General features: G+C 38.2%; 2 protein-coding genes across 4 annotated transcripts; one reads left to right on the top strand and one right to left on the bottom strand.

The window, feature by feature from the left end:
- Positions 1-534: 534 nt before the first annotated feature.
- LOC306987170 (uncharacterized protein) lies at positions 535-2531 on the bottom strand. The gene is made up of 2 exons (XM_079591241.1): positions 1233-2531; positions 535-883 (listed from the first exon to the last, which is right to left on the bottom strand). The coding sequence occupies exons 1-2, from the start codon at positions 1546-1548 to the stop codon at positions 699-701; spliced, it is 501 nt and encodes a 166-aa protein (XP_079447367.1). The 5' UTR covers positions 1549-2531; the 3' UTR covers positions 535-698.
- A 4768-nt stretch (positions 2532-7299) lies between these two features.
- paqr7a (progestin and adipoQ receptor family member VII, a) lies at positions 7300-11824 on the top strand. 3 transcript variants are annotated; one of them, XM_079589948.1, is made up of 4 exons: positions 7300-7401; positions 9399-9521; positions 9863-9997; positions 10144-11824. In XM_079589948.1, exon 4 carries the CDS (start codon positions 10239-10241, stop codon positions 11319-11321), a length of 1083 nt encoding a protein of 360 aa, XP_079446074.1. In that variant the 5' UTR covers positions 7300-7401; positions 9399-9521; positions 9863-9997; positions 10144-10238; the 3' UTR covers positions 11322-11824. The 3 variants fall into 3 exon arrangements, with proteins under 3 accessions (XP_079446074.1, XP_079446073.1, XP_079446075.1); XM_079589949.1 differs by lacking the exon at positions 9399-9521 and having other exon boundaries at positions 7313-7401; XM_079589947.1 differs by lacking the exons at positions 9399-9521; positions 9863-9997 and having other exon boundaries at positions 7312-7401.
- Positions 11825-12083: the final 259 nt, after the last annotated feature.

Here is a 12083-nt window from a genome sequence, read left to right as displayed (position 1 = left end):
GTAATAAGTCCTTGGATCCAGATGTCAGGAAAACAGCCTGAACTAAGTACAATGTTGAATCATTTGAGCACCGCCACCAGCAGCTCAGGTGTTCAACGCAGCTTTTGAGTTTGTTTCATGTGTAATTGGGAAGTCAAGTGGATTTAGATTATTTAAAATTTGTATTGTCTCTTCATAAGTTTGTAGATTTTTTTTGATCAGATTATAATTGTCATTGAGTTGGTTTGGTGGGATTTCAAGTTTTCAAATTTGGTTGTGCTCAGATTATTCTACATATCCCAGAACTGATTTTGTTTATTGAATCTTCTAATTCTTGTATACATTTGGTCAGATAGTGTTGCTTTTTCACTCTAATTGTGTCTTTGTATATCTTTAGTTTTGAAAGTATTCAGTTCTTATGTCAGTTTTGTTTGGTTATTTATGTTTCAGATTTTATCATTTTCTAAGTTGTTTTCTTAAGGTTTAGCAGTCTGAGTCAAACCAATTTTCATCTTTTGGAAAAATTTTTTTTGTATTTTTTGCATTTTTCTTTTTCAATTCACTGCTTTTTCACTGTGCTGCTTTTTTAAATATGTAATTGATACAGACCTGAACAGCACGTTAACCTCCCTAAAGAGTCCCCTCTGATCCTGCCGTTGTACAGGCCTGAGGCTCAGCAGAGGTGCATCAACTCTCTACTGTTTTTATTCACAGTTTGATCAAGGTTGTTTCTCGGTGGAAGTTTTCTTGTGAGAATCATTGCTCTTTGAATCTATGTCATCAGGTTCAGATCCAGTTCTTGCATTAAGGTCTCCACACAGCAGCACGTTTCCCTGGGCCTGGAAATGGCTGATTTCTGTGTGGATGTTGTTGAGATATTCCTCTTCATGGTCAGGGGATTCCGCTGGGGGACAGTAGATGGCACATAGATATTATAATATAAACATCTTCGATATGTTTCAGAAATTCTGGGTCTGTGCTTTTAGAACCAAATGTTGAAGAATGAAGACCCTGAATATTCCAGCAACGTATTTAAAATGAACCCATTCGTTTTTTTAAAGATAAACCTATTTAGTAAGACAGAGAAAATAATGTGAAGATAGTATACATGTGAAAACGTACATGGCAAACAAACGGCCAGCAGGTGGACGTGAAGTTGGTGACTGCAGGTTTACAGGTGTGTAGGGAGCCATAGGTGGGTGTGTATGTTGTGGATGATGTGATATGCTTGTCCAGCTGACGTCTCTACTCACCGGGGTTGGAGGGATGTGTCTGGGCATAGGGGTGAATAGGATGGTAGTGTTCTGGAGGCGGTAGCAGATGTCTCGGTGATGATGGGGTGCGGCCCAGGGCTGCGCTCTGCATCTTTGTGCAGGTGGAGTCCATCGTACAGGTGTTGGAGGCTGATGTGGTGGTGGTGGACCAGATGCACGTCTGGGAGTGCAGGACATCTACGGAAAATTTCAGCGTTGATGTTGTGGATGATGTGTGGTGGTGTGTCACGTCGTGGGAGAAGTGTGGAGATAATAATCCAGAAAATAAGAACTTTTTGCTGGTGATTTCTGCCATTTTTCTGACAGCATCAGCAGTATTGTTGCGCAGCGAGTGAAGGTCATTTGTCCCAGTGTGGATTATGACACATGAGGGGTGTCCTGTGAAGTCTCTAATAATCTGGTGGGCGCAGCCAGTTGTGCTGCATCATTTTGCAGAGACTTTCTGATGTGGGAAGAGTTTCTGCGGGTCCAAGAACTTTCCATTAGAGTCCATGAGGAGGAGAACATCTGGATCAGGTTCTGGAGGGTGGGCAGGTGAGGTTTGCGTGTCTGCAGGTGTCTGTGTGTTTGTGGCAGGCTCGCTGTCTGTGTAGTTGTGTAGTAGGAGCTTTACTGTAGTGAAGTGTGTTGTCTTTTGTGTTTTTCTGTAACTGCTCTCTCAAATTTTCTTGCAGCTGTCTGGAGACGTTCTCTTCTTTTCTCTCTTTGTCCTCCTCTAGCTTGAACATCTGTTCGTGGAGAGTTTGTTTTTCTCCTTGCAGTTCTCTGAGAGCTCTGCTGAGTTCAGTGATTAAGGAGTTGATGTCTTTTTTCAGCTGCCTGAGCTTATTTTTGAGCTCTTGGAAGTAAATGTTTATGTTGTGTGTGCCTGAGAGTTTGACTTGAGTGTGTTCTCTGAATTCAGCGAAGTCCAGTTCCAGCAAACCTAAACTGTCTCTCAGTCGACGGTCTGATGGTGAAGGTGAAAGAATCGCTGGGGCTTCCTCCTCAAAGTCTGTGCCGTTTACATGAGGCTCATCTCTCTCCTCCTCTACTCTGGCCTTCAGCGGGGGGGAAATCGTAGTAGTAGGTTATGGTGAGAATTGGGTTGTCTGTGTCCACCATTTTATCTTTGCATATAGTCTTCCACCTTGACTGATTCCTTCTTTAAAGATGTGCTTGTATTCCTCACAGATGGCTGATTTACATGCAGTAATCAGAGTGGTGTAAAATATGACGTTCTTGATTCTTCCCCCATTGAGTCGAATAGTCAGCATAGAGAAAATCAGGGTTGTCTCTGAGAGTTTTCTCTTTGTGTTTTTTTCTGGGCCTGTACACTCCTGCACTTCTCTGGGTAAAGCACCTCCCTGCACTCTGTCTGCGCCAAGGTTGCCATGGTGATCAGACTGGGCACTGTGCCAAAACTGCAGCTAACTTAGCTTTTAGCTTGTAATAATGAGATATGTTACCAGAATAAAGTCAAAACATACAGTTTTTGTTCAAGTTTTTTGCCAGATAAAGGTCACCTCTCTGTTTAGTAACTGAAGATCAAAAATTGTGTGATGTTTCTCAGGTTTAGTTCCTTTAAAAAAGCCTTTAGCGTTTTGGAGGGGGAACTCCAGTTCGATACTACACTCAAAAAAGTGCTCATGGGCATTCATTGGATGACCATAAATCAGTAATTTTAGATCAATTAAAATATTACATTGATAAGCAGATGTATGAGAGTGAATTTACTTGGATTAATGACTGAAATTTAAGTTTGTGGCCTGACCCTGCCTACTTGCGCATGTTACTGAGAGCTGTGGACTGTGTGTTCGAGGAACTTTTTTTGCCGCCATTCGAGAACTTTTGACGGATCCTGCTAAACGTTAGTTAAGACATTTCTAACAATAACGATACAATTTCTTACCCAGTCACAGTTTTATGTTCACTTTATTAGGCGAAGCTGTATTCTATGGTGAAAAAACATTTCTGTTGACAATGAAATCATTAGTTTTACCATTAGCTTTAAGTTTGTGAGATGTTACACACAAAAGTATGATACAGTTAAATCTAATATGTTATAAAATATTTCATACCTTTCAAACTCCTTTCATTCCTAAATTCCGTTTTTGGATTCCACGATTCCATCCACATTTTCAAATCAATAGGGCCCTACATCTTCTGGTCTTGTCCCTTTCCCCCCTCTTTTCATCCCTGAATTACTTTTTTCATTCTCTGCTCTCCTCCCTTTCCCTCTGTCAGTGACTTTCTTTCCAAGTATAGGCCTATACTCTAGAGCAGAAAGCAATTTTGTTTTGTTTTTTAGGGCAGCAGATTTGACCTGAAGATAGAAGTGGTGATTAAGGCCTGTGTGTATACCTCAAGGAGAACTATAGGGCCTTTATCAAGGAGTGCTTGGTAAGATATGTAAATATTTTGTTTCTGTTTGGACAGTGGGTGATAGGATGTACATCAGTGGTTTTCAAACTTTTTTTAAGAGCGACCCTCTTTTCTTTTCTTTTTGTCATTGACGTGACCCACACAGCCACTAATAATTACGATTTATATATATATATATACAGTGGTGGCCAAAATTATTTTCTAGGGATAAAATCAGTCTTTACCCAAATCCAAGTTGTTGAGTGGAGCCTCCCTCTCTCAGTATAAATACAGTATATTTGTAACTTTGCAACTCGATGTCAACTGACTCTCATTAGAGTATTAGTAGACTGTTAATATCTGCTAACACTTTATTGTGATGTTCCCCCAACAGACATTCTCCTAAGTAACTTTGTAACTATGTCAACTTATTCTACTAACCCGAACCCAACCTAACAGTCTACTACAGGGTTCACACTGGACAATTTAGGCCACAATTTGGCCATCCGAGACAAAGTTTATGAATCCTAAAAGACTCCTCTGATCCTAGGCCAAAATCTAAAGTCTTTGATAACTAGGTTGACATGTTTGCCATCAGCCGAATAATGGCCATTGTGATACAATTTTATCCTTGACAAAATTCTGGCAGTCAGAAGATTACGCACAGTCCTGCAGTGTCACTTTGCCTGGACAACTGTTAAATCAAAAACCAATAGGAGAGCAGAACCAGATCAAGCAATTAGTCAGAAAACAAACAAACCACCACTTGTTCCACATGTGCATCATTGTTTTTTCCCAGTTTTCTTTTTAAGAAAAGCCATGATTAAAATTAATGCAAGAGATTGTTTTTGTTTCCTTGCCACTTTGCTGGCTTGATGCCGAAAGTTGACCATCGAAATCAAGTGTAACCACGCAGGCTCTTAGTTACGCAAGCTGTATTTTGTGTGGCGTTGTGTTATGAAATGTGTTCCAACTACAACTCATTAAAATTCACTCTTAGCATTTCCGCAAGTGTTTGTGTCTGCATATATACTTGCGGCAGCAGAACTCAAGTCAAAAGTTTGAATTTTTATTTATTTTATTTTATATTTATTTTATTTTATTTTGTATCTGAAATAAAATTATTCTTTTAAAATTTTAACCACACTACTTCTGAATCAGCTCGCCTGCATCTCACTTTTGCATTTAGGGCTTCCAGTCCAACAGATAAGTTTATATTTGTATTACTGTAGGCATTCTTCTCAATGTCAGTCTCTCTGATATTATTGGCTGGTGATGTAGTCGAAGCAAGCAGTGCCCAGCTCTGATCTGTGGCTTCATCCAAACTAGAAAAACAAAACATTTATAGGTTAACTGATGAAAAATGGTAATCCATGACTGACGTCTCATGTTTGTCGGGCATCAATTAACAAACACAAAGCATCCTGAATATGAATTTATGTTAAAGGTGCACTCACTGGGATGCGTGAAGCAGTAAGTTTTCCTTAAACCCATCAGGTTCTGTTTTCTGAAAAACAAGGGCCAGTCTTCAGAGAGTTTGATGGGAAGTAGAGGATCAGTATTGGTCTCTCTCTGGTCCTTATCAATAAATGTGTCCTTTTCCAGCATATGCCAAGCTATACACTGTTAACAAATATTTTCATAATTTGTTATCACAACTTTGTATCTTTTGTCAAATCAATTCAATTTCAAATCAATTTTGATAACTAATGTGTGAAGATTTTAATTACAACGAACTCTAAATTTTAGGTAACTTGCTTTTTTAAGTTAAACCAACATTTTTGTTTTTTTTACAGTTTACCCAACCTCAGGATATCCTGTTTGATTTAGTAGACTTTTCCACTTGTCTCTTCATATGAATTAGCAGAGAATGTAGAAATTTCTTTCAGGGTGAGTGGAGGATCTTTGCTGCAACTGCAAAAAAAAAATTGTTGGTTTAACTTAAAAAAGTATAAGTAACCTGGTTGTCTTAAAATGTTTAAGTTCATTGAAAAAAAAAAAAAGTTAATACAATGAAGGAGATTGTTTACTCAACAGAAACTCAAAATATGATGTTATCTGAACCACACAAATCAAGTTGCTTTGACGAAAGAAAAATGTTTGTGATAAATCATGAAAAGATTGTTTACAGTATATTACTAAAGAGCTTTTTCAAAACAGGAAGCCATCTGACAGAAGATCGATAAGGAGCACATGATGTGCAAGGTTGGATGATTTCACATGTAGGCCTAGTCATTCTTGCTGCAACACTTTGGTTATGCACTTCATGTTCCTCTTTTTGTAAGTCAAACCCATAAAGTTCAACCACCCTCTGTACATATTCTGGAGGAATTAGAGTTGCATAGCATTGAATTAACCAAGATCTGAGCAGAGGAAAGAAGGTTCCCTTTAAAAAGGTTCAGCATTCAGTCTACAGAAACTTGGATCAGCGCATGTCTTTGAGATTGAGAACTGGGGAAGCCCTGGAGAACTTGACATTATGTTCCTGAAACCATTCCAGAACAATTTTGCATAGTGTGCAGCTAACGGCAAACTCATTGTGCTGAGAAATGAGAACAGGCCCTGGCTCCAGAACATGAACCATTCTGGTGGGAAAAAGGGTCCTGTCACCTTGACTGGTCTCTCTTGTTTGGTGACAGACACTCATGTGTTTGCCTCGTGTGTTTTATTTTTTTATTAAATAAAGCCATTTAAAGCTCTCTGCGCCGAAGTCCTCACAATTCTTGACTCACACCTGACAATTAGATAGATATTTTAACTTGCCGCCTTTTTCCTGCTTCCACATGAATTTCAAAAATGGACTGTTCACTTGCTGCCTATATCCCATCCCTTGGCAGGAGCAACAGTAACAATATAATAATGTCACCTGTCAGTGGTTTTAATGTTGTGGCTGATCTGTCATTTGGAGCTTTTAGAGTATGTTTTATCACTTTTTAAATATTTTTTTGCAGTTTAAGACTTTTTCATTTCAAGATTGTTTTCACCAATGAGTGGAAATGTCAGATTTATGTTAACTGATTGAATAGGCCTATGTGTCAAGAGACCAGACAGTGCAAGACAAGACCATTACCGTTAATAAGTTTAGCTTGGTCTTGATGTGACTTTTGTTCAATGCCATGTAGTCAATATTACAAATACAAAACACAGACTCTTCTATTTAAACGATTTGTGGAACACAGACTCTTCTATTTAAACATTAAATGTTCCTAATACATGACATATAGCCTCAAATGAGAAAACACACATGTGACAGTAAACAACAAAAATAAAAAAGTATATATATATATATAAATATATATATATATATATAAATATAAATATATATATATATATATATATATATATATATATATATAAATATAAATATATATATATATATATATATATATATATATATATATATATATGCTGCATGTGTTAAGCCATAACTTGAAATTCTACATTAAAACAAAGAGCACAAAAATGGGACAGCTAATACAATACACTATTATAGCCTACTAATACTAATACAAACAACAATCTAATCGGTAATTCTAACCGTTTTTTATTGCTTTAGTTTTTTTATTATTATTATGTGTCATTAAGACAAACGTTTCGGTTTCAGGATAGATTATCACATCAATGTGAAGAAATATGTTCTCTAACTGACAGCGTTTTTGTTACGTCCCATAGCTCGCATGCCGCCGACACAAAAGGCGTGGCTAGTGAGAAACATAAGGAAGAGAACAGCTAGTCACTTAATATCCAGTCAGTTTCCACTCGGGAATTATTTGCGGTGCCAGATTTGCGGAAGACACCAAAGAAGGTAAATACATTCATCTGTGCTTTTCTATTCTCTGTTCGTGTTAGGAGCTTGGTCTGTGGCGCATCTCATGTGCTTGTTTGTGATTACACTCACCGAGTTGTGTTTTAAGATTGAATTTTATTGTGATTTAGAACATAATATAACACCGTTTGTGACAGTAAATTCGGCCTCTTTTCACGCATGAATGAAATGCTGGAATACACTATCAAATTGTTTTGTTTTTTAACGCAAGAACCCATGATTATAGCCTATATATCTAAATGTTTTTCATCGATATGAGAGACTCAACTTTGTTGACTACCTGTTGCTAATGTCTAGATTAGAAAATGGCATGCCAGGTCTTATCTAATGGTTAGATATGGAAATGTAATTTAGGCTACCTTCAAATGTTTTTTCTTCTTCAAACCCTTGTTTTTTTCTTAGTAACACTTTACAATAAGATGCATAAACATTAGTTGATACAAACTTAAAGTTTGGATCTACTCTTTACGATTTTCTTTAGCAGCAAGTGAAGAGCTGGAAATGTGTTCAATGACATAAGGTACAGATAAGACCATGACTCTGTAGACTTATTATTTATTTTAGTTTGGCCTTGATGGCCATTTTCTTTTAGGTTCAATACCATTTACTGGAAATCACAGACTCTATCTAAATGAATCCATTGCGTGTGTGTGTGTGTGTGTGTGTGTGTGTGTGTGTGTGTGTGTGTGAATGAAATTTTAGAGTTGTGGCAGATGAAAAGGTTTTCCATAAATAATAATTTCAGTTGTCAGTCAAAATTAGCTATCTTTTCGCAGCTTAACAGTCTATGGTTTTATTTTATAGAAAGATTAGCCTAAACAAACTTCCTCTTGTTTTGTTCAGTTGCAACAACTTGATGGTGAGCAAACGGCAGTACTATATTAAGTTTTGGATGAATTAGAACCGTCATTAACTCATAATAAGTGATTTAAACTCTAAGTTTCTCTGAACAATTATGTTGGTGACTTAGATTAGATGTTACCTTTCACCAAACCCCTTAGCTCTTCGACTACAGAAACTGGGAGGGATTGAGTGACACAAATGTGGTTTCCTGTGTGTCTTTATTTCACCATGACAACTCTCAAAATATTTTTTTATCACGTTAATGGATATGACAGTGTTAATGTATTTGGTCTTGGTGGACTATCTACTATGCATGCAGGCTGCAGCTGCAGAGCAAGTATGGACATGCTGCTGTGAGCATGTAAGATATGTTGCTGCTGGATTAATCATATTAATCCCATAGCAGATCTTGGTGGAGCTGGGGGAGGTCGATGAGTTCAGAGGACTAGCAAGCACTGAACCACACAATTTAAATGCAACAAGCAATTTCATTGGCTGCAGAACCAGCAGAGTGCCATGTAAAGGACCTATGAGCCTGTGCCATCTAGAATTTCATAACATCTAGAGTTTCATGAGTTCAACTAGATATATATGACAGTTATCATAACATTCTTGTATGAAGAAAGTGTAAAGTGTCCTTAGGTGTGACATTTTCACTATTTATTTTTATGTAATTCTTCTGTAAATTATGATAATATATATATATATATATTGTATATTAATTAGGTGAAATTAATTGAGATAATTTTTTTGTCATTTTGTCACTGCAGGAGTTTAAATGAACTGCAAAAAAGTTACTAATTGTACATTTTAACCCAGAATCATGATGTTGAAAAAAAAAAGATTATTTGGAGATATTATTTGTCTACTATACATTTAATATACTTTCCATGGTCTGTTATTACCCGTTAATGACCGTCGTCAAAAACAACACTGTATAACAGACTGTTCATCCATCCAGGTATCTGAAGCCAGCAATTCTTTCATGTTTTTCTCATCACATTGCAAACTCATGCTCTCTTATTTAATGTCATTTCATTCAAACGCAGCTGGTGCCATCTCACATTTCTGTTACAGTTAACTTCAGTATTAAAGCAACACCAAAGCACTTTTCCTCTTCGGTCCCCCTACAGGTTGGAAGCGGTATTGTCCATTACCGTTGTCGTAAATAATTTAGCCTACCGCAGCCTACCATCGCACACATGCTATTTGTTTATCCAGCACCGGCTTTGGAAATAACAATGTTCACAGACAAGGTAGAGTATGTTGCATGATTTTATGAAAGTATGATCAGAAATGAAGAAAAACTAAATAATGAAATTGCTTGCTATTCTTTTTTTTGTGTGTGTGAAATGGTAAATTTAAAAACAAGCTCTTTCTCTATCATGCTCCTGTTTTCTTTTCTTCGTCTCCTCCGTTATCATACCCTTCCTTTTATTTTACAATTCAAAAGTTACCTGGCTGCTAGGTATCTTACATTTTATATGTACCGGCTGAGTACGCTCCACTCAGAGCCTTGTTCCACCTATCGGCTATTGTAACGCTTGCCGTAAAGCAAGTCAAATTTGTAGTTTCTTATGTCTCATTCGAACTACAGATCCGCTACCCGATCTGGCAAACTTGCATTGTGCGGTTATAGCCGATAGAGGGCCGCAAAGCGAATGCAGAAGTGCCTTTCACCCTGTTACGAGTTGATGAACCACTGAAACGATTCTGGAAACATTATTTTAAGGTACAAAATAATCTTTGGTGTTGCTTTAATAGTAATGTGTAATATTGCATTTTTTTTATATTATTGGCAGAACAATTGTTTTAAACACTGTATTGGTGTAAATATTTTTTCCCCTTCACAGATATTTTTTTTTATTGATTTCCCAGATACGCCAGTGTGTCGTCAGTTCTGGCCTGGACTATTGTGTGGCTGTCGGTATCTGGAATGTAAATTTATTTTCCCCGGTACTCCAAAGATTACCATGGCAACAATCGTTATGGAGCAGATTGGCCGACTCTTCATCAATCTGCAGCAGTTGAGGCGAGTTCCCCAGATGCTCTCCGAGTCCCTGCCTTCCAAGACCGACACCCTGTGTGACACGGAGGTGCCCCAATTTTTCCGTGAGCGCTACATTTACTCTGGCTACAGGGCGCTCCACCGGAACTGGCGCTTCTACTTCCTGTCGCTCTTACAGCGGCACAACGAGACTATCAATGTTTGGACGCACCTTGTCGGAGCACTAGTGGTCCTCATAAAAACTGTCCAGTTATCGGAGACCGTAGATTTCATGAACGATCCTCATTCCTGGCCACTTCTCATCCTTCTCTTGTCGTCAACAGTCTACATGACCTTTAGCGCCGTGGCCCACCTGTTGGCAGGAAAATCGGAACTCTGCCATTACGCCTTCTTTTACCTGGATTATGTAGGTGTGTCGCTGTATCAGTATGGAAGCGCAGTGGCACACTACTACTATGCTATTGAAGAAAGTTGGCATGCATGTGTCCGAGGATTTTTCATGCCTATTGCTAGCTTCTTGTGTTGCCTGTCTTGCTTCGGCTGCTGTTACGGGAAGTATCGCAATTACAGCCTTCCTCCCTGGGTCCGTAAAATAGGCCAAGTGGTGCCTTCAGCCGTAGCCTACAGTTGGGACACCAGTCCTGTGTTCCATCGTTTTATCACCTGGTTCCCTTCCTGGGCGAAAGGCGATTCCAAAAGCAGCCCTGCTCTGCTCTTTCACTTTGGCCAAGTGGCTTTCTTTCTTTCCAGCGCTTTTTTCTTCACTCAGCCTGTTCCCGAGCGCTGGTTCCCAGGTCACTGTGACTTCTTAGGTCAAGGTCATCAATTGTTTCATGTGCTGCTTGCTATGTGTACAGTCTGCCAGATCCACGCTTCATTTTTGGACTACCTCAACCGCAGAGACTTCTATGTGAATTTCCATGCTGATGGCGAGGCAGCGTTCTTTTTTTTGCTCTTTATTTTAACATTCGTCATGTCTGCTCTAATAGCCTTGTTCATGCTGGTGAAAGTAAAAAGATTGCTTGACTACAGGGGAAAAACTAAGTAAAGAATAGGAATAGTTAGGTTTAGAATAGGCCATCCTTTGGGCGTTGTCAAGGAGCATTACCGTTACGATGGAAACAAGGGCATTTTCTGATGACAAGGTTTATGTAAGAAAGAACATATAGCTGTTAGCTTACAGTGATTCTGCACGTGCCTGGATCAATATTCTTGTTGGTTCTGTAACAACATTCCTATCAACTAATTATAAGTGTTAAAGTTAGGGATCATGCTTTCCTGACCGATGCCAAACAGTGCGGACAATCACCAGATTACAGTATGTCACTTCTCAGATGTTCCACAACCTGACAAACAACGATTGAACTTGTTCAATTGGTGAAAACAAGTGCCAACCAACGCCAACAGGTGGCGACACGGGTAACACACTTCTCTGACAACACCTGACAAAGTGTTGCCATTGGCTGGCATCTTTCGGTGCAGTGTGAATTGGCCTTTAATATTCTTGAATGTATTTTGAATTAAGTGTTTTTGTTAAAGGGATATATCACCAAAAAAAAAAAAAAATTCTGTCATCCTTTTTTCTCCTTTATGTGGTTCTAAACCTGTATTGCTTTCTTTGGCTTTCTTCTGTGAAATGTAAAGTATGTATTTTGAAGAATGTTGGTAACCAAACAGTTTTGGTGATAAGTGACTTCCATTTCACATACAAAAAGAAAGTCATACAAGTTTGGAACAACATGAGGGTGAGTAAACAATATCAGAATATATATATATACCGGTATATATATATATATATATATATATATTT

The sequence above is a fragment of the Phoxinus phoxinus genome (assembly GCF_949152265.1).
Source record: "Phoxinus phoxinus genome assembly, chromosome: 19".
NCBI lineage: Eukaryota > Metazoa > Chordata > Actinopteri > Cypriniformes > Leuciscidae > Phoxinus > Phoxinus phoxinus.
This window is presented reverse-complemented; position numbering and strand designations above follow the sequence as displayed.